The sequence below is a fragment of the Vidua macroura genome, chromosome Z, assembly GCF_024509145.1.
Source record: "Vidua macroura isolate BioBank_ID:100142 chromosome Z, ASM2450914v1, whole genome shotgun sequence".
In the NCBI taxonomy this organism is placed as follows: Eukaryota; Metazoa; Chordata; class Aves; order Passeriformes; family Viduidae; genus Vidua; species Vidua macroura.
The window spans coordinates 16340666-16365449 of NC_071611.1; the positions used below are offsets into that span (position 1 = coordinate 16340666).

Sequence of the window (24784 nt, forward strand, 5' to 3'; positions counted from 1 at the left end):
CAGTAGGAAATGAATGAGCTGTCCTAGTTCAGCGTATTAATGTAAAAAAAATTCAAAAGATTTGTGTAGAAATACTTAATAAGCAACTGTTGTCTCCTTTACTTACTAAAAGAAATTGTTTCCATGGGAGGAGGTGGGATATTAGAGAAGCTTTTATACTATGCTCCCAAAGAACACTGTTTTTAGTCAGTACCTTTGTTCTGGGACAGGCAATCAGCATGAAGTTATTCCTTGCCCCTTAAACTCCTATCCCTAAGCTTGGTCTTGAGGGACCAAGAATGTTGAAAACTGTATGTATTTATAAGACAGACTTCAGGCATTTTGGGGGAGCTCTGGAAGAAGGTATGAGAGACAAAGAAAGATTTTTTTAATCTCTTAATTCAGATTTAGTCTCTTTGGAGGAGTTGGATTGACTTGCAGTGTAGGCATCACATTGCCTACACAGTTATGTATGCTTTCAAAGGCTAAAATATATGGGCAGCTGCCAAATGTTCTGTGTAGAATTATAGTTATCTGAACACCTAGGGCAGGCATAGCTGTATTTTTTTTGGGTTGTTCATGCAGTAAACAGCAGTGGCAGATGTATGGATTCTTGTACATACCTACCTATTTTTCTGAGTGGATGCTTGGTTGGGAGATGACAAAAGAGAAGATCAGAAATAAACCAAAGAAAGTGCTCAGTGCAAGTCAATATACTATTGTAAGGCCAGTTTACTAAAAAATGTAAACTATTTTTTTAGTTCTGTGGAATGTACTCATTTAATTAATGGTGTTGAAGCCCTACTCCAAAGTCTCTGCCAAATGCTTAGGTCACTGGCAGATGAACCTTAGGGGTTTCCTTGCAAATTCTTTACTGTAAAGGCAGTCAGTAAGGGTAAAAATGTGAAAATTGCATGGTTCAGTAGTTGTGATATTTACATTAAAATTACAATGGAAATTGATCACTTTAACTTAGCAAACATATTTCTTGTAGAAAATACATAGACTTGAGCTTAAACACTTTCACAATCTGTAGCTTGTAGCTTCACAGGAAATTTGGTGTGTGTTGGCTTCCAGCACAATAGCTAAGGCTAGGTGACAAGAATCAGCTTATGGTAGCCCCATTTAAGACACTGAAAAAATGTAACTCTATCCCAGCCAGAACCAGTACAGAAGTGCTATGCACCTCTTGCCTAGAGGCTTCAAAGTTACCCTGTGAAGGAAAACACTTGTTTATTGCCACTATATGCTCAAATCTGTGAGTCTGTTCTGGGATGTCATGAGTTGGAAATGAAGTGTGTTTAGTGCCACAGACAGCTACTTTTGCAGGACTTATGCTGAAGTATCTTTTTTTAAGATGGAACTGAAATTAGCTGCTGAAGCTGGTAGCATGCCACTTTCAGAAAATGACAGAATTCCACTGGCATTTTCTTTACCATATTTTTGCACTTTCCTATGTTTCTTCTAGCTACTGTATGTATTTGTATGAGCTTTACTGTTGTCTGAAAAGTAATTACAGGTTTGAAACACTCAGGTGCTCTGACAGCAAATAGAGATTAAGTGGATTAGGTGGTTTAAAGGTTGGGCAGTCCAAGGGAGTATTTACCAGCACATATAGTTCAGTGTCCTCTTTGAGTAACTGATGTCTTCCGAAGTTGTAATTTGTATTTATTGTTGACAAGTGCTGTGAGAATCTTTTGATGAGAGTTCAGACTAAAAACTGAGGTAAATGATTTTCATCTGTTTGTGAAAGTTCATGTCTGGGGTTGTCTTAGCTGTCTTAAATAGTTTATTTTCCTGTGCGTATTGAGCTGTGACAGTCACATTTGTAAGCCCATGATTGTGCACCCTATTTGTTACTTGAGTAAAGTATGTCATAGATTTAATTTAGCTCTTCTCAGCGGTGTTGCAATTTATGCTTTTTAATACTTCCTTCGAGGTTTCTCAGCTTTTCCTGATTTTTATGCTCTGATCTTTTAAAGGATGAGGGTAAGTTAACGTCTTATGAGTATTACAGCAATTCTGTTACCTAGAGAAATTCTGTTACACTGCAAAACAGCAGATACCTATTTAATTAAAATAGTCAGCCATTCAGTTTACTGAGATAACCTACTTACGAACGTAAAGAAGACTAAGTGTTAAGTGACTATTACTTAAAAGACCTGCATTTAAATTGTAATTCCATTTAAGTTATTTTTATATGTTTCTTTCTTCATTGATTACCATTTGTTACTGTCTTGGTAAATGTAGGAAGTTATGTTAAATCAGCTGGTTGTCTTCATCATGCTCAGCTGAAACAGAACATAATTCTCTTTTATCAAGGGTTTTTTTTCTCAGTAGGATACCTGTCTTACATTCAGTCATTAATAAATATTTTAAATAGCACTCATATTGAAAAATACCTTGTTAAGAATGATGGAAGTCAAAACAATCTGCCTGTTCAATAAATAAAGCTAAGATTGCTTGTGTGAGTGTTTTGTATTCACTCTGTTTCACAAGATTTTTTTCCTGCAGTATATTATGTCTATGTGCTACTTCTCCAGCCCACCCTGATATTTTGATTGGTTCTGAAGTCTTCAAGTAGGAGCTGGTTATACTGACTTGACCATGCATTCAACTTTTAGCCTTGTTTAAAACTGACTTTGCTGTGGGTTTTTTATTACTGGACAGTTCTCTCCTGCTGTGTACTTGTAAAGTGGCCATCCCTACTATTGCTCACTCTTGTTCTTGTTGTCTTAAATACTTCAGCTTGCTCTGTCTGTGGGAAAGCTTAAGAAAGTCTGTTTCTGATTGCTTGTGAAGGAAAAATTCAGAATGGCTCAATGTTAATTTCAGTCTGTCTGTCGTTACTTTTGCTCTTAACTAAAGCAAAGTGCAAGGAAAAGTTGTGTTGATTCGTCCTTTCCCCATAATTTACCCTCAAGCAGATGGTGGTTTGATCCTTTGTGCTGTCCTCAGAGGAATGTAAGCAATTGAGGAAAATGAAAAATGTTCCATTGCTACTACTATGTGGACCATTATACAGCTTAATTAGTTTTTGTCATGCTGTCTTTTTTGTACATAAGTAAATATTCTTCATAAAGTACCTTCAGGACATTTTGGAAGATAGTGGTGAAATATTCTAAAAATAGTTAATTTACTATGTATGTTTTCAATACCTGTCCTTTGATTGCTTCTCTTAGCTTAGTCCTATTTTTACTTGTATTAGCAAGGTTTGGCTTAGAGGACTCTTAAAAGCAAATAATTATTAAATAGCAGAGATCTACATCTCTCTCATCTCAAGACCTGCAGCAAGCCTGTTTAGGCGTTTCTACAGGTGACAGTTGTGTCACTGATTTATTCTATCTCCTTTAGCATCTCCTGTAATCTCAGTCTGTCTAAAATGGTATGGCAAACAGCCATGGAAGCATTTTTAGTTTCTGAAGCATATGGCTGAAGTTTTGCTGCTGACAGCAGTCAGTTCCTGAAGATGGGTATGGCAGTTGTGTGCTAGAACAAAAGCCCTCTCACTCCACTCCACCTCAAGGTTGTCTGCACCTTTCAGATGTGGGGCTCCTTACTGGCACGTTAACTGGCTTCTTCAGGTTTTTTGTCCTGAAGTGCACCAGAGAGTCTTCAGTTTCAATTTTATTATTGTTTTTTTTTGTAGAATGTTGGATTCTGCTTGTGGGAAGGTTCTTCAGTGCTCACTCAGCATGAGGCTGTGGATGGGCATTCTGACACTGTAAGCTTCTTACTTAAGGAAAAGGGACAGTCAATTTCTCAGATAACAAGCTATTCAGAAGTAGCCCTTACTGTGACTGGTGGTAGGGAAGCAGATGGGGAACACTAGTACATCTGGGTGGTGTGGAGCAAGGAGGTGATCCTGAGTGTTGTTTTCAGGCTGAATGGGGGCTGCTGATTGTTGCTGCTGCAGGGGAGATGTGTGATGGCAGGGGTTCAGCCTCACTTGCTATGAAGTCTGCTTTAGAGGACAAGTATTAGGATATGTGTGGGTTTATAGAAGATACGGAGTGCTCTTTTAAATGGATGGGTGGGGAAGAGCAGCACCTGCAAGGAGGAAACCTTTCCAGTGCCTGCACACCCAAACCCAGAGCTTGCAGCTTGAGGTGCTACTTGTCCAACTTCTGCACTGAGACTTTTCTGATACTATCTATTCAGTCTTCTTCTTCCACTTGCTTTGAATAAGGACATGGCTTTTTGGCCATAAGTTGTACTTTCTTTGCCTTTCATTAACTGCACTTACGGGTTGCTGTCCTTGGGTCTGGGTGTTTTCTGTCTGCATTCCTTTTGAAATCTCCCAAAAGTGTCCAAAGGCTCCTGTGTTTACCTACCTGCAGGGGAAACCATGGTAAAAGGCACCAGAGTATCATGTTGCATGAGAAAAGAAGACTGAAGGATGACGTTTTAGGAGGCAGTTTTTCTGTTACGTTGTCTAGGTTTGGAGTTCTAGTTTGAAAGGCAATTTTAAAGAAAGTCAAAGACAGATGCTCCAGAAATGTGACAGTCAAACTTGTGGCTGATGTCTATTGAGTTTTGTGCTTAATGTTTCTGAAATTAAATTACTAGGAACATCATTAATTTAAAAACTAACATCACCTGTCTTTGATATATCATGATATTTTTAAAACACTTGGCTGGTGGAAGGACTTAGGCTTCTGAAAACATACAGAAAAATGAGTAGGGAAGCCTGCTTTGAGTTTTGCTCTGATTAGGGAAACAAAGACATATAGCTTTTCTTTTAGTTTCTTAACCGAACAATAAATTGCATGCACACTGTGCTTAGGGGTGTTCTTTTCTCAACTCTGTGAAGATCAGACTGGAAACAAAATCTAAAATGTATGTATTCACACAGTTTCCTGGGATAATTCCTAGTGGAAAAAAAACCAAAGAAGACCCACTGTCTTAGGTGACAGTGTAAGATGTAACCAAAAGTATGTATTCTATCACCATTTCCATTAACTATTAAAACCTAGTGGGGCAGTGTTATCTTGTCCATGACACATCCCTGTTAACTCCCTCCAGGGGCTATCTCTCCTAATGGGCCATCAAGGTCTCATGAGATGCTGTGCCCAGGGGGAAGAACCAAGCATTCTTACCTGGATATAATCTGAGGTTTGGAACACCACAAACGGCCTTATCCACTGTATTCCCAGAGGACAAGAGCTCCATAACCATGACTGGACCTTCAGGGAAAGATCAAACCCTTCTGCAGGATCACTGCTTTAACTGCATCTGATGTTTCAACAGGATTGTAGCCACCATTTAATCAGACTGCTACCAACACCCTGACTAACAGGGTGTCAGGTTTGTCTTGGTTTGAAAATACAGGAGTCTGTGAAGGAAGGCAAGGGCCTCCCGTGAAATGGAAAAGGTAAACCCCCTTCCTCCAAATTACCACAATTTCAAAATAAAAAGGCTCTCAGGTAAAGATATGGGAATGGGAATAACAGTTCTTTACTAGGAAAAAACTAAATAATAATTTAAAAAAAAATGTAATTAGTACAAACAAAACTACTGATAGAGTCAGAAATCTGACACCCTGAGGAGTCAGGGTGTTGGTGTTAGTCCAGTTAAATGGTGGCTGCTCCTCCTGGAGTGGCAGATGAAATGCTGCTGAAGCGATGATCCAGTAGGAGGGTGTAGTTTTCTCTGTAGGTCTGATGAGAGCGTAGATGGGCCTGGTCTTCCTCTGGGAATCCAGTGAAGAGGCTGTGTTGATGTCCCAAGAAATGCTGATTTTATGCAGGTAGGGATGCTTGGCTCCTCCCTCTGGGTGACGCATCTCACAGTGGGATGATGTAACTTTCTCAGTCATGCAGCGAGCCATTCAGTGGCCCATTAACAGAAGATATCTCCCCGGAGGGAGACATAGTTCTTGGAAGAGATAAGAAAACTGCCCAACAGATGGCAAATAGAATATATGCTTATCTTACAAGCCAGGACAAGGTTGCATCCTGAGTCTGTCAAGTTAAGAGTGTTTTTTGCATTTATTTTATGTTTTCCTATACAATTGCAGTTCTATCTTGGAATCTCTCACTGTTTTGCTTTCCAGCTTGTATAATTCATGCCTTAGAGCAGAAGCTAGACAAAATTAAGACAATAAAAGCGGGTTTTTATTAAAGGCCGTCAACAGGTACACCTTGGGTGGTCAGAAGCCTCTGAGAGGGGCTACACCCAAGATGGATAACGGTCGTAAGTTTTTCATACAGTATAAGTTTGGTCCATTTACATATCAGGCTTAATCTTCCAATTACAGCTTCAGGTAATGAGGTAATATACCCCCAGTTTGCTGCAGGTAAAAAAAAAAAAAAAAACAAAACCAAATACCCAAACAAACAAAAAAACAAGAGAAACCATCAAATAAAAAATAAGGTAAGGAAAATCTGGAATTAAATATGCTAGATTTTGATAGCCTTTCTTGTGCAGTTAACTATTGTCAATCAATCCATCTACTATGGGAAATACTGCTTTAAATAAAATTTCTCCCAGCAAGGGAATCTGCTTTTATATAAAAAATTAAGAGCATGACCCATTGAAAGCACATGATATGCTAGCTTAAAATGCTGATTTCCATTTTGACTAATGTCCTCTAGATAATATCTACTCTAATTCCTGAAAGAATAATAAATGAATATTAAATTGAGGCTATATTTAAGGTTGAAATTGTCATACATACATAGTTTTGCAGATTTGAATTGCTTTTCTTCATCCAAGGTGAATCATTACATTCCCCTTATTAAAACTGAAGAAAAGTGTAGTTTTCTGTTCCTCTGCAGTCTTTGAGTCATGACCACTAATGAAACTATGGTGGTTTAAGATTACTTGTTTCCTGTATGTCTGACTAGTGCTATGCACTCTAATCTTTGTTCAAGATGTTTACACTGAATTATTTCTACTCTGTTTTCCAAACTGTTATTTAATCAATACAATACATGGAGAAAATATGTGCCGGAGGCATACCAAAGCAAGGTAAATATATTGTGAATAGCAAAAAGTGTAGTGTTTCCATTGAACTATTCTTCACAAACTCAAGACTTAGCTTTTCGAGTGATTTTAGAAGAATTTTTGGTGTGATAATGCTGTCTGAAAAAAGATTGGGATATTTGGTAAAAAAAAATTAATGTTAGCAATTTGCCTATATAAATGTCATTAGGAAGCTTTCTTTTTTTTTCCAAGATCTGCATAACTAAAATAGTTATGACCCCTAAACGTGTTCCTCAAGAATTATAATCAAAACTATTTCCTTATTACTGAATGCTTGCAACTCAACAATGAAATTGGAAAGATGTCACGGACTGGAAAATTGGAAACAACACTGTGTTGCTTCTCTCAGAAACAAGTAGAGCTAGGGATTACAGAAGAAATTGTTTATTCTGTAGCATATAAATGAGAAAAACCTTGGTAATGCTTCCATCAATAGCTTTCCAATTAATGTTGTGGCATTTTTTAAAAGAAAAAAGACCAATTTGCAAATGCAATTTAATCCAGTTTTTTTTCTGATATTTTCAAAAGAGCTGACTTGAAGTATAGCATGATGAATGGCTTTTATGCATAAGAAAACACTGAGCTTTCTTAGGCAGAACTGTAGCTATAATCTCTTAAAAGTCTGTTTCGTCACTTTATTGTTTTACAGATTTCCATCAGATTATTAGTGCAAATGCAATTTCATTAATATAGCAATTTTTAAGAAAGATTTTTTAAAAAGCTAGTTGTTCACTTCATGCTGGAATTGGCCTACAGCAAAATCAATTATTCAGGGTTAGATCATGTGCCACTTTGAAGATTTTCTGCCTTTATGGCCCAATCTCTATTTCTTTTCCTTCCATTTCTATTTTATGTGCAAAGGGGAGTTTGTCAGCTGTGTAGAGTGTAGTGCTCAGAGCTTGTGAAGAAATGTATCAATGGCTAACTTTTTGTGAATTAATATATTGTACCTTTTAGTGTGTGTGTATATATATATATATAAAATATATATATATCTTTCAGTGTATATCTGAAATGCTTGTATATCAACTCATGCAGTCTGAGAAACAAATAGGATGAACTGGAAGCCTTGGTTAGCTCCCAGCCAGCAGTGTGTGCCCGGGCAGCCAGGAGGGCAAGCCCCATCCTGGGGTGCATCAGACACAGCATCACCAGCTGTGATTGGGATCATCCTGCTGGATTTGGCCCTGGTACAGCCTCACCCTGCTGAGCACAGTGCTGGGCCCCACTGTCTGAGAAGGGTGGGAAGGTCCTGGAATGGTCCAGAGGAGGGGGAAAAAACGCTGGTGAAAGGGCCAGAAGGAATGTCCTATGAGGAGCAGCTGAGGACTCTGGGTTTGTCTAGTTTGGAGAAGGGGAGGCTGAGGGATGGCCTTATTGCGTGAACAGCTGCCCGAGGAGGTGCTGATCTCTTCTACCTTGGACCCAGCAACAGGATTTGTGTGAGTGGTTCAAAGCTGTCCAAGGGCAGGTTCAGACTGGACATTCGGAAGCATTTCTTTTTAATATAAGGGCAGTCAAATATGCTGGAGCAGACTTCCTGGAAAGGTGGTCAATGCCCCAAGCTGTCAGTGTTTAAGAGGCATTTGGACAATGTCCTTAACAACATACTTGAACTATGTCCTGAAGTGTTCAGGCAGTTGGACTAGGTGATTATTGTAGGTCCCTTCCAAATGAAATAGTTTGTTCTGTTCTGCCTCTCTTAAGGAGAAGAATAAAGCTATAGGCATGCTACAGTGGTCAGAACCAGTATTGCAATTTTAACTATTTCTGGTTGAAGAAATTGGTAATTTTATATGCCACTTCCTTATCCTCACATGGTTGTTTTCTCCCCTCAAAATTCCTATCAGCTTAGTAGTGATAAATTACATGCATGCCAGTGTATACAACATTTGCATCATCTGTGTGCAAGCACAGCTCTTAAACTCAGTTTATGTCTCAAGCATACATTTATATCATATTAATTGTAAGCATGTTTGCACACAAACTACAAGTCTCTCTCTTTCAGGGTATTTTTGATTGCCAAGCTTTGTATTGTTGTTACACAAGTAATGCTAGGTGGCAGGCAGAAAAAACAGGCAGATTAATGTAAACACACTGTTTATCATAAATAATTATTCTAGCCTTAGCAATACCCTTTGATAGTTTAAGCTCATGTCTTATTAATACATCTGTGTTTTGCTCAAGTTAACATACTTTTTAAAATTTTTCCTTTTGTTAGTTAGTGGTATGAATGTGTTGGAAGAGATATTTTTTGTTTCCTGTTCTTAGTCCCACTCTCCAATTGCTAAAATAATTTTGGGAGGTATTAGCATTCATGATTGTAAGTATACCTACTCTGAACAACTTCAGGAAGGTAATCAGGTAGATGATACAAGCAAAATTGATTTTTTTCAGTATATTACATCTGAAGAGCAAAGAACTGTCTGAAATTTAGCAAAAGAAATTGCAGGGTTCTGCACTTGGGGAGGAAGAACCCCAGGCACCAGCACAGGCTGGGAGCTGAACTGATGGAAAGCAGCTCTGAGGAGAAGGACCTGGGGTTCCTGGTGGACAACAAGCCATCCATGAGCCAGCAGCGTGTCCTGGGGGCCAAGAAGGCCAATGGTGTCCTGGGATGCATTGGGAAGAGCATTGCAGGTTGGGGGAGGTGATCCTGGCCCTCTGCTCAGCCCTGGTGAGGCACATCTGGAGTGCTGTGTGCAGTTCTGGGCTCCTCAGGACAAGAGAGACACAGAGCTGCTGGAGCTGGTCCAGAGAAGTTGTGGAGTCTCTCTCCCTGGAGATACTCAAGAACCGGACACAATCGTATGCCATGTGTTCTAGGATGTTGCAGCTTGAGCAGGGAGGTTGGACCAGGCGTTTATTTGTGGTCCCTTCCAGCCTTACATATTCTGCAATGAGTTAAGTAAAATAACCATGAAGGATGGAGGTGTGATGGAAAAAAAAAACTAGTCTTGGCTTGCTTGTAAAACTTCTTTAACCCCAAAATTTTGACACAGTTATAGCACCACTGATATACAGACTGACTTTGTTGGCTCTGAAATGCTTATTCCCAGTTGGATCCTTGCATAGCATGATGAAGTTAAAGTAGAGAGTAAGATTTATTGTGTTAAATATCTATCTGGAGGTTAAGAAAAAGTATTCTCAGTGCAAAGTCTTTAATGGGAAGATGATGTATATAATTAATAATCAAGAAAGAAATTACTTCAAAGTCTGCAATTGTGGGACCTGTTTTTCTGAGCAGAATAGAAAATCCCAAGGGCTGTACATTCTATACAAATATGAGAATGTACTAGTGCACAGTTACTGGAAATTTTTATTACACTTCAAATACAAATGATATCTACAGGACAAATTGACGTTTATTGTCTGAGTTTTTAATGTTATACCTAATGTGTTTTCCATCAAAGATAATTGTTTGGTTTATTATGTTACTATTCAGGCAGCCTTAGCTGTAGTTCAGTTGTTCAAGGGTTTTTCATTTGCTTTAGTGTCATGCTCACCTAAGAAAGGCTTCTGGACCAGGTACTTTCTGGAAGTGGTATACTCCAGTGATACCTGAGACATATGTAAATTTTTTAACAGTAATTTTTGAAAAATTGTAAAAACTGTTGTCTTAAAAATACAGTTGCCTTGAAAAAAATAACATCCAGACATAAAACAGAAAATAATTCAGTTTAAAAGTACTTGTTTTTATTCTTTTCCCATCTCTTTTGCATTCCTGTCTTGTTCAGAGGAAACATGAGGGAGCAGACAGAAGGTATGGCAGGTGTAAACTATGTGTGATCCTAGACATTTACAGTAACTTTTAAATGTTTCAGTAAGGACTTTTGATTGTGTGTGCAGTGCAGAATACAGCTGACAACTTTGTGTCCTTTAGTCAAGAGGAGGGGCTTCTGCACCATCTGATGTGTAATGAACTTCACAACTTTGCAGCTGCCTGAGGATCTTTCTGTATCAGGAAAATGGCCCTTCTGCTGGAAGTCCTGGAGGGGTAATGTTGTGGTTTATCCCCATCTGGCATCTAAGCACCACATAACAGCCTATTTATTTCCCCGCAGTGGGATGAGGGAGACAATTGAAAGGATAAAGCTGAGAAACTTGTGGGTTGAGATTAAGACAATTTAATAGGTATAGCAAAAGCTGTGCATGCAAGCAAAGCAAAACAAGGAATTTATTCACTACTTCCTTCATGGGCAGGCAAGCATTCAGTCATCCTCAGGAAAGCACAGCTCCATCACACATAACAGTGACTTGCAAATGAGTGGTTTAGGTTGCTTAAAAAATTTCTGTCAAAGGTATTAGCAAAAGTAAGTTTAATATAAATTTGTAACTAGCAAAGTTCAGTGGCAAGGTTCACTCTATTACTTATTACATGGATGAAATACAAAGCAAAATCAGATTAGAATCAGCTTAGAATGAGTCACACAGAGACCAGAGATGGAAAAGAGTAAGCATGTAAAACGGTAAGTGAAACACTTCTGCTGAGTCACAAGGTTCAGAGACAAGCCCCTTGCTTTCTAAATTCCTGATGGACCCTAGGTGTGACTGAGTCCAAACTCAGCCACAGACTTGGAGACTTCCCTGCCCTCCTTTCTTGTGTATTAGATTGCTCTCAGTTGATGAAGAAGCTATTTAATGGTCGGGGAGTAGACAGTGTACAGAAAATGTCACTCCAAAATTTAGTTAGGGTTCACTTTATTTAAGGGATTTTAAGCTGTATCTTTTTACCCTATTCAGCTGGTAGAAGTGGTGGGGATCTGGTCACTCACTGTGTGAGGGAGGCAATGTAATATATCTGTAAATGCAGTGCTGAGATCCTAGTCTTAGAACTTTTAGTACCTTCTCTGCTTTTTCTTGGGGTTTTATCTTTCTCATGAAGTACATGTCAGCAAAAAGTGTGGAGCAAATTGACTCTCCTTATTCCTAGTCTAGGATGTACAATTTAAACCATACTTATCTTAGTAATTTTTACCAGTTTCTGTTTGAACTTGCCTAGAATTTTTTAATATTAATGGCTGAGGTGCCTGAAGTTAGAAGGTAACAGAGCCATTCTCTTCCAGGCTGTTTTGGTAATTTTTTTAAGAATCCACATACTGGACTTTTCTAGCTGGCAAGGTGGGCTGTGGAATAGCAGAGTCAAAGAGCTTTTAAAAAAAGTCACAGCTGAATATTTAAAGCTGAGTGATTGCTGCAGGAGGGATTTGGTACCACAATCTGCCTTCCTCTGAAAATGAATGCCACCATTGGTTTTGAGACTTCTTTTAAGGAAGGTGGTGTTGAATCGATGAAAAAGTTGGTCAGAGTGTGACGTATGAGCAAATAATGGGCAAAATACCTACAAAATACTAGTACAAAGATCCTTATTATTAAACCAGTTCTCTTTAAGAAGGCATCACTTCTTACAGGCACCCACCTGGAGTATCCTGCAGGATGCATAAAATTTGTGAATTCTTGCAGACATTATTCTGCATCATCCTGAAGTTGTGTTGAAATCTGCTTGAACTTCTGCCTTTACTTGTTCATTCTGACTGTTTTTTTAATAAAGAAAAAAAATCTATTAATAATGTGTTCAACAGTGTTAGACTGGCAAGTGAATCTCATGTAAAAAAAAAAAAAGCTTTCTTAAAGCTTTTAAAAAAAGATAGCTTTAACTAGAATTTTGTTATTATGTCCAAAGGCTTCAGTGTAGTCACTGTTAGTGAAATGTGGCATTGTGGCTTGATTGCATCTGTTCCTTCAGTGTCAGTTAATTCTGATGCAACATATGGGAATGCATTTGTGAAAGAAAAAGTAGTGCTTCACTTGCGGAATAAAGAAATAAATCATGTGAGATAAATGATTTAAGCAATTTATGTGAGCTGTAGAGAAAGTGTATTGTCCGAATAGAACAGGGGACAGGTAATCATCAATGCTTGTTCTGACTTTCTGTGGTGACTTTCTGACTTTCTGATCTTGGGTGACTCATTCTGCAGCCATTATCAAAAGAATTCAGTTATAGAATGCTCTGGATGAGAACTGAGCACTCTCATTTCTTTCTTACATGTAGAATGAGTGTCACAGATTCATGAAATATCCTGATTTGCGAAGGTCCCTTTCTGCAGCAGTCCTCTCCAGTGTCTCATTCCAAAGTCTCTCCACATATCCAGGATTGTCCCATCCCAGGTGCAGAATCTGGCATTTGTCTTTGTTAAACTTGATACAGTTGGTGATTGCCCAGCCCTCTGATTTGTCAATGTCTCTCTGCAGGGTCTCTTGATAGTATGATTAGGCAACGTAACATAAACAGATATTGAATCATTATTGAGAAGAAATCCTTATAAATAAAATTATGTAGTAGTAGTAGTGTAGATATTCTCAGTTCAGTCAGAGAGAAAAAGAGAAAATTTTCTGCCAGGCTAAGCCTAGGAAAAAGTCCAAGAGGAATGTAAACAATCTATTATCTTATTTTCTGTTCATATTGTTTATAGATATGTTCTACAACACTGACCTAAGTCTAATGTACCAATCAAGTAAAATGTTTTTACTCTAAAACCAATAGAATTAATGTTCACGATGTTCTCTATAAAAGAGACGTACTTTTGAATAAACATTCATTCGCCTTCTGGAAAAAAAAATCTAAACTGAGAATATCTCCAGTAGTAGTAGTGATAGTGTTGCTGTTACTGATGCCTATTGATACCTTGCAGTTGCTTGCTGCAAGGCAGGTTTTGTTTGAGGAGTATTTCCATAACTTCTCATCACCTATGAATTACTGGAACCTGTTTGTATAGGAAGGCAGCTCCAAATGAATGGATCAGCATAACCAGTATGTTTCTGACTATTCCTGTTCATGAGGTGTTTGTAATACAGCTAGCATTGCAGCTGAGTGCCTGAATAGTCCTCTGTCACAGGAGGTTTAAGTGACAGTATACTGTAGGTAAGCACCTGAAAAAATTCACAGAATTCATCCCCTGTACAGTTGTACATGTGTGCACGTGTGTATGGTTCTTCAGCATTAAGGGAAACAGTCATTCCACCTTCTTCTTATCCTGGGACCTAGCTTTTACACCTTCCCCTATTCCCTCTATCTTTTTACAACTTGACTAGTCATTTGGTTTCACCTATGTTCAAGCTCCTATGCAGCATTTCACAATAGCTTTAGCTAGAGACCTGTTTGATCTAATTTCCATTCTGTGGCCTTAAACATACCAAGTGTTACTGCCTGTTACAGTAGTGTTGACCCCACAGTAGGATGAAACATGGTGAACATAAGGGACCGACATCCGCATTATGATTACGTTGCACGAGTTCCTATTTTTATTTCAGAATTGCACCTAAAATAGTTTTAGTTGATCTGTCTGTTTAGCAAATTTATTTGCAAATACAAATATTCGTTTATGGGAGAAGAGATTATTCTGACAAACATAAAATAACAAGTCAGTACCATGAACTCACAGAATATTCTAAGTTGGAAGGGACCCACAAGGATCATTGAGTCTGTACAGGGATTGAATGCACAATCACTGTGCTCTGATCAACTGAGCTAAGCTCCTTATTTTGGCTTACACAGACAACAAACCCACGCACATTTTATTCTGTGGCCAGTGCGTGTAAAGAAATATGTGTCATTTTGCTTAGGTTTTTTACTTGTCTTCTCCTGGACCTACAACTCTTGTGACAGGAAGCACTGTTATAATTGGTCTGTTACTCTGTATGCTGTTGCCCACTTCTTCTTGCATCTCAGTGATGTTCCCTGGAACTGCCTTATCTGACACCAATTTTTAACTGTGGGAAACTTCACGGCTTTAATTGTTCTAGAGACTGCCTTGAGTTCGGACCACCTAGACAAAAGATACAGCAGAGAGGGAGAAAATTGTATTCATACAAGCTTTTTCCTTAGGAGAAAGAAAAATCTGACCGTAATAATTAAGTCTTAGTGGTAAATGGTGTTCAAGACACTTGGTTTGGCACTTGAAATGGATTTTTAAGTACCACTTTAAAGGAAAGGAGCAGTCAGAGGTGAAATGCCTCTGTCCCTCTGGATCAGGAAGAAAATTTTTTGTAATAAGGTAGTGTTTTCTGCTTATGTACTTAATCTAGCATAGTCACTTTTTTCCTAGCAAGCTTTGGGAAATCTGTTAGGGTCTCTAGAGGCTTCCTTTTTCAAAATAACTCCTTCCTAGTTTCTGCTGTTGGTTGAGTTTGTTGGTCTACCTTTGCATTTGTTTCTCTTTACCTTTTTCTCTACAGGTTTGGGATTTCTTCCCTCTCTTCTCCTCTCCTGTGCTGTTTTGGTGTTTTTGTTTGTTTTCTTACTTCCTTTTCTGTGGTTTACTTAATTCTTGGCATGTCTCTATTCTCCGCTCAGCATACCTTGCTAGGATGATTTCCTGTTGGCTTGGCTAAACCACTTGTCACTGCAGCCCTGGTTACTCCTTTTGACAGTTCAATAAAACAAAAAGAGCTTATCCCAGGGAGTGCTGTTTCAGAGTGCACAGAAATGCCATTTCTGTCAGTATGTTCTGTCAGTGGTGGCTTCCGCAAAAAATGTGAGAAAAATTTAATAGCTGCAGCCTGCACATACACAATAGCACTGAGCTTTGCTCAGTCACTTCTATTTCTCTTCAGGAAGGTTTCATTCACAAGAGTAGAATTTTTGTTGTGTTAAAAGCCCATCTTTCAGTTTGGGAAGACACCCAAAGTAGTTTCTAGGTGATTGTTCTGCAGCCCATTATCCAGGCTTTATCAAAACTGGGAGCTGTTACAGACTCTTTGAAGAACCATGAGACTTTGATAAGGTACTATTCAGCATGGCAAACAGCTGTGTAAATCTGCAGGAAGAGCTTAATGAGGGAGGCATTGAGAAATATTTATGTTAGTGAGGTTTTCTGCACCAATTAAGTGCTCAGGAAGAAGCTGATGTGATGTTTGTGACATCACAAATATATAACCTGAAATCACTGTTTCTAAAGCCTCTGCATTTCTATTGATTTGTATAATCTTTCCCCATTTTTGTATAAGTGTATTTCAATCTTCTGTGTGTGACCATTCAAAAAATATTGTGAAGGCTTTCTCCTCAAGTTGTCTACTAAAGGCAGTGGAGGATCAGGAACGCTCCTTTATCATTGACTGAGGAATTGCTAATACATATTACTGTAACCTCTCTGCTTAACTAGAACTATTATATTTACATTTTTCAAATGCCAGCAAGTCATCTTAGGAGATGTGCCAATATAAAGTGAAGTACTACTTCTGGGAGGTTTTTCCAGTTTCCAGCTGAAGACCTTGGTCTGAAACCATCTCTTTGATTTGACCAATCATCATAATACTTTTTTTCAAAACCTTTCAAATCCCACTTTACAAACTGTAGCTCCTCTTTTTTTTTTTTTTTCTTTTTTTTTCTGCCAGGAGAAACAAATTAATTTCTGTAGCTTTAAGAGGACAGTGTTGCAGAACAGTGTGTAAAAGAGATTGTTCTTGCTCTTTTTCCCTCCTTTTCCCTTTTTGTTAACTTCATGTAGTGAATGAGATAGTGATAGCCAACTGCAGTAGATGAGCAAGGACTTGTGATCTCCCTAACCACTGAGGGGTTTGGTACTAGCAAACAAGGAGAATGACAAGTAGTAGTAGAAAATTCCACTGTGTTTGCTTAGTTGGGGATTAACCAAACTTGCATGTCCTCAGAAAGCTGCAGTACTGATTGTACTATTGGGAACATAAGACTGTTTATGTTCCTGGATGTGTCTGATGGACCTTGTCTTGTTTTCAGGATGATAAAGGATTTTAAGTGCCTATCGGCAGTGCTTTGCTAAAAGAATAATTTTGGTAATCAGGTCCTGTACAGTTAATTGCAATACATTCTTTTTGTAAATTACCAGGCAAATCTGAAAGGAGTATTCACCTGAGCAAATTGTGATTCATTTAATAGTTTGAATTTTTTTTCCCAGTCAGCTAGGTGTTCACAGAGCTAGAGGAGATGTTTCTGAGGAAGTAAACCTTTTGTGTTATTAACTGCATCATTCTACCAGACTACAGTGGAGAAACCTTCAGTGATATGGTAGTGCCATAGACATGATTTTTCATACATAGCATGTCATTCATGCAACATTTGGAAGCGTCTGAGTTGATGCTGCAGTTAGATGCGTGGTTTCTCAAGCTTAGCCTCCCTTTGTGCTAATGTGTTACATAGACTTGAGTTCTGTAAGGAGACTGCGATACAATCAAATAGGAGAAGGCAGAGATGGCTTCTGTTCCAAGTTCTGTAACAGCCTACTTTTTGTTACTGACTGGAGTTGACAGCTAGTGCCACTTTCTTCAGAGATGTGCTATTCAGTACTGTGGGGATTCAAAGTAGCTAAAAGCCCTTGTATTAAACTGAGAACTTGAAGAAAAAGATTGTATTATAGCTAATGATATGCGCGGTATTGTTACAAAAGTCTGAATCCTATAAGGAAAATCTGGATATTATTTAAACGTAATACCATAGTTAACCTTCCTCATGTTCTTCACTATATGATGGAGTGCTGTGTCATGTCTCCCTTTTCCCAATAATAAAGTTTTCAAATTTGAGATAAAGATTTTCTATCCATAAAGTGGAGGTTTTATGCAGGCAAGAAGAATTTGCCTGCAAAATTCAGGTTGAGTTGTGCACAGATAAATCCTACTGCATGTGTGCAGATTTTTAACAGTGCCATGTAGAACTATTGTCACAGATGTACTCATGTGGTTTGCTTATGAATTTCAGATTTTTTTTTTTTAAATCCTGTTTTTTCTCTGTTTCAGTGTGCAAGGACCCACCATACAAAGTTGAAGAATCTGGATATGCTGGTTTCATTTTACCAATTGAGGTTTACTTCAAAAACAAGGTATGGAATCTCATGTTTTTCATAAGAAAAAAAAATCACGTTGAAGTGAGAGTTTTTTTTAGTTTTGAACTTCAGTTTGTAAACTTGGTTAAGAATTATATTTAAAGCTGTCTTTATCAATGCTGTTCCTCAACCCAGTATTACTGTAACATGTAGAAATGTGCAATTGTATTTCACAGGATCACAGAATGGTCAGATTGGAAGGGACCATAGAGGGTCATCTGGTTCAACATCCCTGCTCAAGCAGGGTCATCCCAGAACAGATGGCACAAAATTGTGTCCAGACAGTTCTTGAATATCCCTAATGAGGGAGACACTGTGACCTCTCTAGGCAATCTGTTCCAGTGCTTGATCACTGCACATTAAAGAATCTCTTCATGTTCAGGTGGAACTTCTGTGCATCAGTTTGTGCCCGTTGCTTTTTGTTCTATTGATTGGCATGACCAAAGACAGCCTGGATCCATCGTCTGACACCCTCCCTTCAGATACTTGTTAACAGTAAGGTCCCTCAAAGTCATCTCTTCTCAAGGCTGAGCAGACCCAATTCTCTCAGCCTTTCTTCCTAAATGAGGTTCCCTCATCATCTTTGTCACCCTCTGCTGGACCAGCTCCAGCAGCTCTGTGTCTCTCTTGTCCTGAGGAGCCCAGAACTGCACACAGCACTCCAGATGTGCCTCACCAGGGCTGATCAGAGGGCCAGGATCACCTTCCCCAACCTGCTGGCAATGCTGTTCCCAATGCATCCCAGGACACCATTGGCCTTCTTGGCCCCCAGGACACGCTGCTGGCTCATGGATGGCTTGTTGTCCACCAGAAACCCCAGGTCCTTCTCCACAGAACTGCTTTCCATCAGATCAGCTCCCAGCCTGTGCTGGTGCCTGGGGTTCTTCCTCCCCAAATGCAGGACCCTGCATTTGCCTTTGTTGAATTTCAGACAGTTCTTCTCTGTCCATCTCTCCACCCTGTCAAGGCCCTTCTGAAGGGCAGCACAGCCCTCTGGGGTATCGGCCGCTGCTCCCAGCTCTGTGTCATCAGTGAATTGCTGAGGAGGCACCTGCCCCTTCATCCATGTCACTGAGGGAGCAGTTAAACAATATTACATCTAATATAGACTCTTGGTGGACAGTATTTAGTAGATAACTCTGTGAAATTAAAATTGCCTTATTGAAAAAGAGAAGTGTAATATAATTATTGAGAAGAATTACTAGGCCTGCTAAAAAGTGGGCAGACTTTAACTAATGCTTAAAGAGCCACTTAAACTTGAGGAAAGGACACCAGTCTTGATTATGTTGATTACACAAAGAATTCATTGTGTAATATTTTATATTTTAGTATTACATTGTTCTATTTAGTACTACAAATATTTATAATTGGTTCAGGTTTTGATCTTTCGTAACAGTCTTTTTTTAATCTTGCATCCTTTTGTCTGTTAAAAACCAGTATTTTAGACTGCGAGTACTCATTATATTCAACATTACCAGGCTCAAGCCAAATCCAGTGCCATTCTACAAAACTTACGCTTTTGTGATACCTCACATCACTAAGTGATTGCTGCACTTATTGTGAGTCTCTGAAATAGAAAATACAGAGGTTTTCTTTAATTGTACATAACAGGCTCTGCATTACTAATAACTAGTACAGATAAAAAGAACTGGAGTTTTGTGAAATTAAAGAGCAAAATCTTGCAAAGTTTAATGTACACTACCTTAATATCCAAAGTTATTCAGGTTCCCTTTATATGTCATGTGCCTTGGAGCTGTTATGGTACTTAACATCATTCAAAGATACCTGTGTGTTTATTTTATATTATCAAGATGTAGTTTGAAATGATTATTTTAATGAAGTCAAAATTATATCTTTACTGTGTTGAATTCTTGGTAAAATACTAAAAGAGAAAGAAATAGAAATGCATTGTAGAAGACTTTTTCTGGAACCCTGATCACTTAAAATTTTTTTTGGGGTTAGCTATACATGCCTTTGAGTGTGTAATCCAGTATTCTTTTGTCTTTCACAGAAAGCCATGTTAAGGTACGAGGTATTCTGTTCAGGCACTTTGAAAGTTGTAGGTTTTGAACAGGTAATTCTGACATGTTCCCTGTATCAGTCTGTGAAGACAAGGTCTTGATTTATCATGTTTTCTGTTGGAAATCAAACAGAACTGCCTCAGTGAGATGATCAGACTTTTTGGTATGCTTTTTAGCCCTTTTTCTATTAGAGAAGCTGTTTTGATTCATTCAGAAAATCTAATGAAAAGCAGCCCAGTCTCTTCAACTCATCTATTGAATGCTCATCCCACAGACAAAGTAGAAGACAGTGAGTCAGTCATTGAGCATCTCTATAGAAAGCTTCCTGCCCAATATTTCTCTTTTTGTTTTCCACTAGACTTGTGGCTGCTTTTTCTGACTGTGGAGACTGCACGTCTCTGGTGCTCCCCAGGAGAAGTTGTGGCTTAGACTGAGATCAAGAGGGCAGCAGTGATTACAACTTGCCTTACCCTCAAGTAACATGTGGAATTAGGAAGTTTGCAAACATCCCTCACCCCTTGTTGGTGTCATGTAATATGACAAGCAGCAGTTGGACTGTGAGTCAGTTAGTCTGTCACACAGCTGCAGCAGCATGTGCTTCCCTGGGGTGTGTGCAATACAAAGGAAGAGTGGCACAAAAATTGAGCTGGCAAATTACTACTTTCTCCTGGCTCAGCTGTTCTTTCCCCGCTAAGGCAGTTCACAGGTACTCCAATACAGAAAAAGGGGATATAGACAGAAGGAGGAAAACGAGACATACAGTCATAATTTATTAAAGGTAGACAGCTACTGAATTTCTGATTCAGAAAATACCCTCATGGATAGAGAAAGGAGGGGTACAGGAAACTACCTGGACCACAGAGGATCCTGTTCCCAGGACTAAACAGAAATCAGTGGAAAATTTAATAGGTATTTTGCCATGATAGAAAAGTATCCCAAGCTTTAAAGAGTTACAGAAATTGCAACCAACCCCTGCTCCTAAATTCAGCAACAGCAGGCTATGGTTGTTAATCATTGAAACAAAGTCCTTAAAAATTCTTTTAGGTCAATGACTCCTACTCTGGAAAATGGAGTTAATATAGGATAAGGTTCATAAACTGCAGTACATTCTATCTCCCCCATTTTGAAATAATGGCAGTGCAGTGGTACTGATGGTCATTTGTGTAGTAAGTCTGCTTTTTATTCACTGGTTATGTTCATCTGACTTTCCACAAAATTGTCTGAATACTATAGTTTATGAATTATTACAACTTGGCTTTTATGGCAAAGCTGCTGGTACCAATGTGTTGCCTATAGCAACACTGCAGTTTTCTAAGCAGATCAGGGAATACATTGCTTCCATTTTTTTTCTGCATGAAATCATGTTAATATTTCTAACAACAAGTATCATCCATGTTTGCCTTTGAAAATGATGTCATTTATTTCCATGATGTCATTTATTTCTATGAACTATATCAGAACTGTGAAAATAGTTCATCTAGGGGAACTGCTTTCTTTTGTCTTCAGAAACAATCGACTTCAGGTCTCCTTTTATTGTTTCTACTCCAAGTCTAGAGATGGGACAGATTAGGATGTCCCTTGGCTGTGTTTGAAACCTCTGAGTTAACATTCAAAATAACTGAGATTTCTATGCTTTCTGTTCTTCCCATAGTTGGAATCCTGACTCAAAATTCAGCATGGTTAATGTGAATTTCTAAAGCATCTGTCACTGAACAGAACATGTATTTTAATTTCATGCAGTGTTGGATATGTGCTAAGGTTTTGCTGTATCTCTTCCTTCCCTTCATTCATGGTTCCTTTTTTTCTGAAACATTTTTTCAAGTTGACTTTTTATTTTTATTCTTTCCTAAGGCTTGATTTGGTGACTTCCATTGCGTATCATGACCTTTGGAGGAAGGGCTGCTTAATAGCATCTTAAAAAAGCACTTAGTGCACATACAGCTTCTAGAAGGGACTGTGTAAATGTCTAACATCAAATGGACTTAGTTTTTAATACCAGATAGAAGATACTGAAATCTGCTTGATGCAATCACTGTCCTTTTTCAGCTGAGGCTTTCTCAGGGCACTAGAGCACTGGTGATTTCTCCTGAGATGTATTTGCCTTTTATGTTTTTTCTCTTTCTGTATTGGTACAGGGAACATTCAATTTCATTTTTTCACTGCAGTGGCAGAGAATTTTAATTGCTCGAAAGTTCTGGTGAAACACTTGAAATCTATCTGACCACACTTGTTCAAGACAATGAAGTCTCTTTAAGAAATGAGCAGACTCCATAAGTAGGAGATCAAATGTAGTTGGCTGCAGCAGATTCATACTTGCCCCTTTCTATAACCTTTGAAGAAATCAAATTTTTGGCTGCAGTGGAGAAATTTTCAAAACTTACTACACTGTGTTCAGTACTCTCCAGAGCTCAGAAATGTTATTGTGTTTTTTGACTGAGTTACCTTGTGTCAGCTGAATCAACTGGTCTATGTGCCTATCTGTAGCCTGGGCCAAACATGACTTAACAGTATCAAGTAAGCCTTGTCAGGATTTCATCAAATTGATGCATTTTACCTTGTGTTATCATGGGCTGATAGGAGCTTCTCTGATTCTCTGATTTCCTGTAGCTCAACTGACACTTGGTAAATTCCGTGTGTGTCTGAGAACACAGAGAATGGTTTTAAATTATTTAATTTTAATTGACAGAGTATATAGCCTTTGTTTTCAACTTAGTTAGTTTTGGTGCTAGACGTTTCTATCTGGTTATTTTCAACCCTCAGGAAGAACCTAAGAAAGTTCGATTTGACTATGACTTATTCCTGCACCTTGAAGGCCACCCACCTGTAAATCACCTCCGCTGTGAAAAGCTCACATTCAACAACCCGACAGAGGAATTCAGAAGAAAGCTGCTAAAGGCAGGAGGGGTGAGTCCTGCACCCATGTCAAAAGCCATCACAAGATGTTGCTCCTTGTTGCTGGTGCATGATTAGTATAATGAGAAAGATTAACATAACAGTGAAATTAAGTGTTCTTGTGATTAACTTAATACACAAGCTCGGTACGTGTCTTTAAGTGGAATGGGTGAACAAATGAGCATGTGCTTTCCTTAAATACATTGTAGTGTGATGGAGGTAATAAGAAAATAAAAATGTCTTTCATTGAAAGAGGTTCTATAGTTCTATATTAAGCAAAATAAATTTTGTAGTTATAAGGTAGAACAAGTCAAAATTCTAACTATAAACAAACCTAGTTAAATCTCTATAATATGTTGCACAGTCTGAATCACAAAAATGTACTGACTTCTTTGTGTTGCTAGAATTAAGTGACATGAAAAAGCCAAAAGGAAGTTTACCCATTTGGAGGGATGAGAGGGCCCAAACGGCCAAACGTTTAGGTTTACGCTTTCTCTGTGAAACTGTTCTGCTGTGTTTCACACAATGACAGCATAATTCATTCTGTCAGGGACAATCAGAGGCTCTACCATGAGGTCTGCTCAAGACTTGTCCCTTCCTTCCTGGAATGTGAAACTCTCCCTGGGCTAAGCTCCACTGCTGTGCCATCTTCATGGGCCCGAGCCTCCCATGTGTCTGGCTGGGCTGCTGCCTCTTGCCTCCTTCCACACACCCCTGTGAAGAGCCTGTGTCTCCTCTGTTCCCTCTGCTCAGTGCCATGGTGATGGGAGGGAATGGAGGAGCTCAAGCCCTCCTTGGATGCTCCTGAAGCCATCCCTCCTTCCACCTGAGCCAGCCCTAGGCCTGTAGCTGCTTCTCGCTGCCATCTCCAGCCCCACGGTCTCAGTTATCTCCTCTTACCTCCCACCATTTTGTTGGTGGTGTTTGTGTTAGAGATCCGAACTGTAGGGAGTATGTACATAGGGTCTAACAAAACCCAAGCAGAGGATATAGTTCTGACCCTCCTCTGGCTCCCAGGGCTGTGACCACCTCACGAGAATTTGGACACTGATAGCCATTGTTGCTGTCCAGGCACCTAAGTTGCTGTCTGGGCCCTGGCTCAGCTGATAGCACTCCATGCCCAGGCCATCCTCCGGAGCTGTGTTACAGCCCTAGCCTCCTGGCTGCAGGGCTTTGCCTTGCTGGGGCAGTTCTTGGTATTTGGCATTTGTCCTCATTTTATTTCATGAGGCTGCTGTTAACATATTCTTCCAGACTGCCTGGGTCCCTTCTGCAAGCCCTGCTTGCTGTGAAGTGTCAGATAATTCACTTCCCAGTTTACTGTTTTTTGCAGACTGCATGAGTGTATTTTGCCTCCTTTACCAAGTCACTGATAGAGATGTTAAGAAAGCATTCATGCTGTGAAATTTTAAGTGTTAATGCCAGTTCCTGTCTTTAATTTGAACCAGCCGTAACAAGAGTGGGTAACCTTTTTTGGTACCTTTAGATAACAGTAGGTTCTGAGCTGGAGATAAGAGGAAGCTAGTGTGAGAATCTTCAGTCTGCTGAAGAGAATTTTTGAAAACAAAGCAAAAACAAGTAGCACATATAGTCTGAAAGACCTGTTGGCTTCCTGATGAACAGAACTGTTACAACTGAAATACATGGAAATAGAAGCATGTGCAGTGTTTTCTGTTTGCATTTATAAGGTGCAAGTGGCTTTTTAGTGTGTTTGCAAATAAAACATCGAGATTGTATTCTGAAAAACTTAATGAACCATTACTTTAATATTTGTTAACAACAGACTGGATAAGATGGATAAGTTTTAACTATAAGTGTAATAAATTTAAGTAATGCCAGCAGAGAATTTGGAGTTGAGGAGAAATGGTTAAAAAGGTTAAAATAGGAAGCTTCCTTTTTATTGCTAGTTTTCTGAGCCTTTTAATTTTAGGTTTCTTGAGTTAACAAAAGCAAGAATGTTGCCTAAGTGTGAAAAACAAAATGTGGCATGTTTTGATCAATTGAATATAGGGAATGACCAGTATGGTCATTCTTAAAATGCATTACTTCATT

At 38.9% G+C, this 24784-nt stretch overlaps 1 protein-coding gene across 4 annotated transcripts in view; it reads left to right on the plus strand.

The window, feature by feature from the left end:
• Window positions 1–24784, plus strand: part of MLLT3 (MLLT3 super elongation complex subunit) — a 119817-nt gene that overhangs the window by 41704 nt on the left and 53329 nt on the right. For all 4 annotated transcript variants that reach the window (XM_054003842.1, XM_054003839.1, XM_054003840.1 and 1 more), the window contains exons 3-4: window positions 17734–17816; window positions 22601–22744. In XM_054003842.1, coding sequence (XP_053859817.1) covers window positions 17734–17816; window positions 22601–22744 — 227 coding nt within the window. The remainder of the gene's footprint in view (window positions 1–17733; window positions 17817–22600; window positions 22745–24784) is intronic.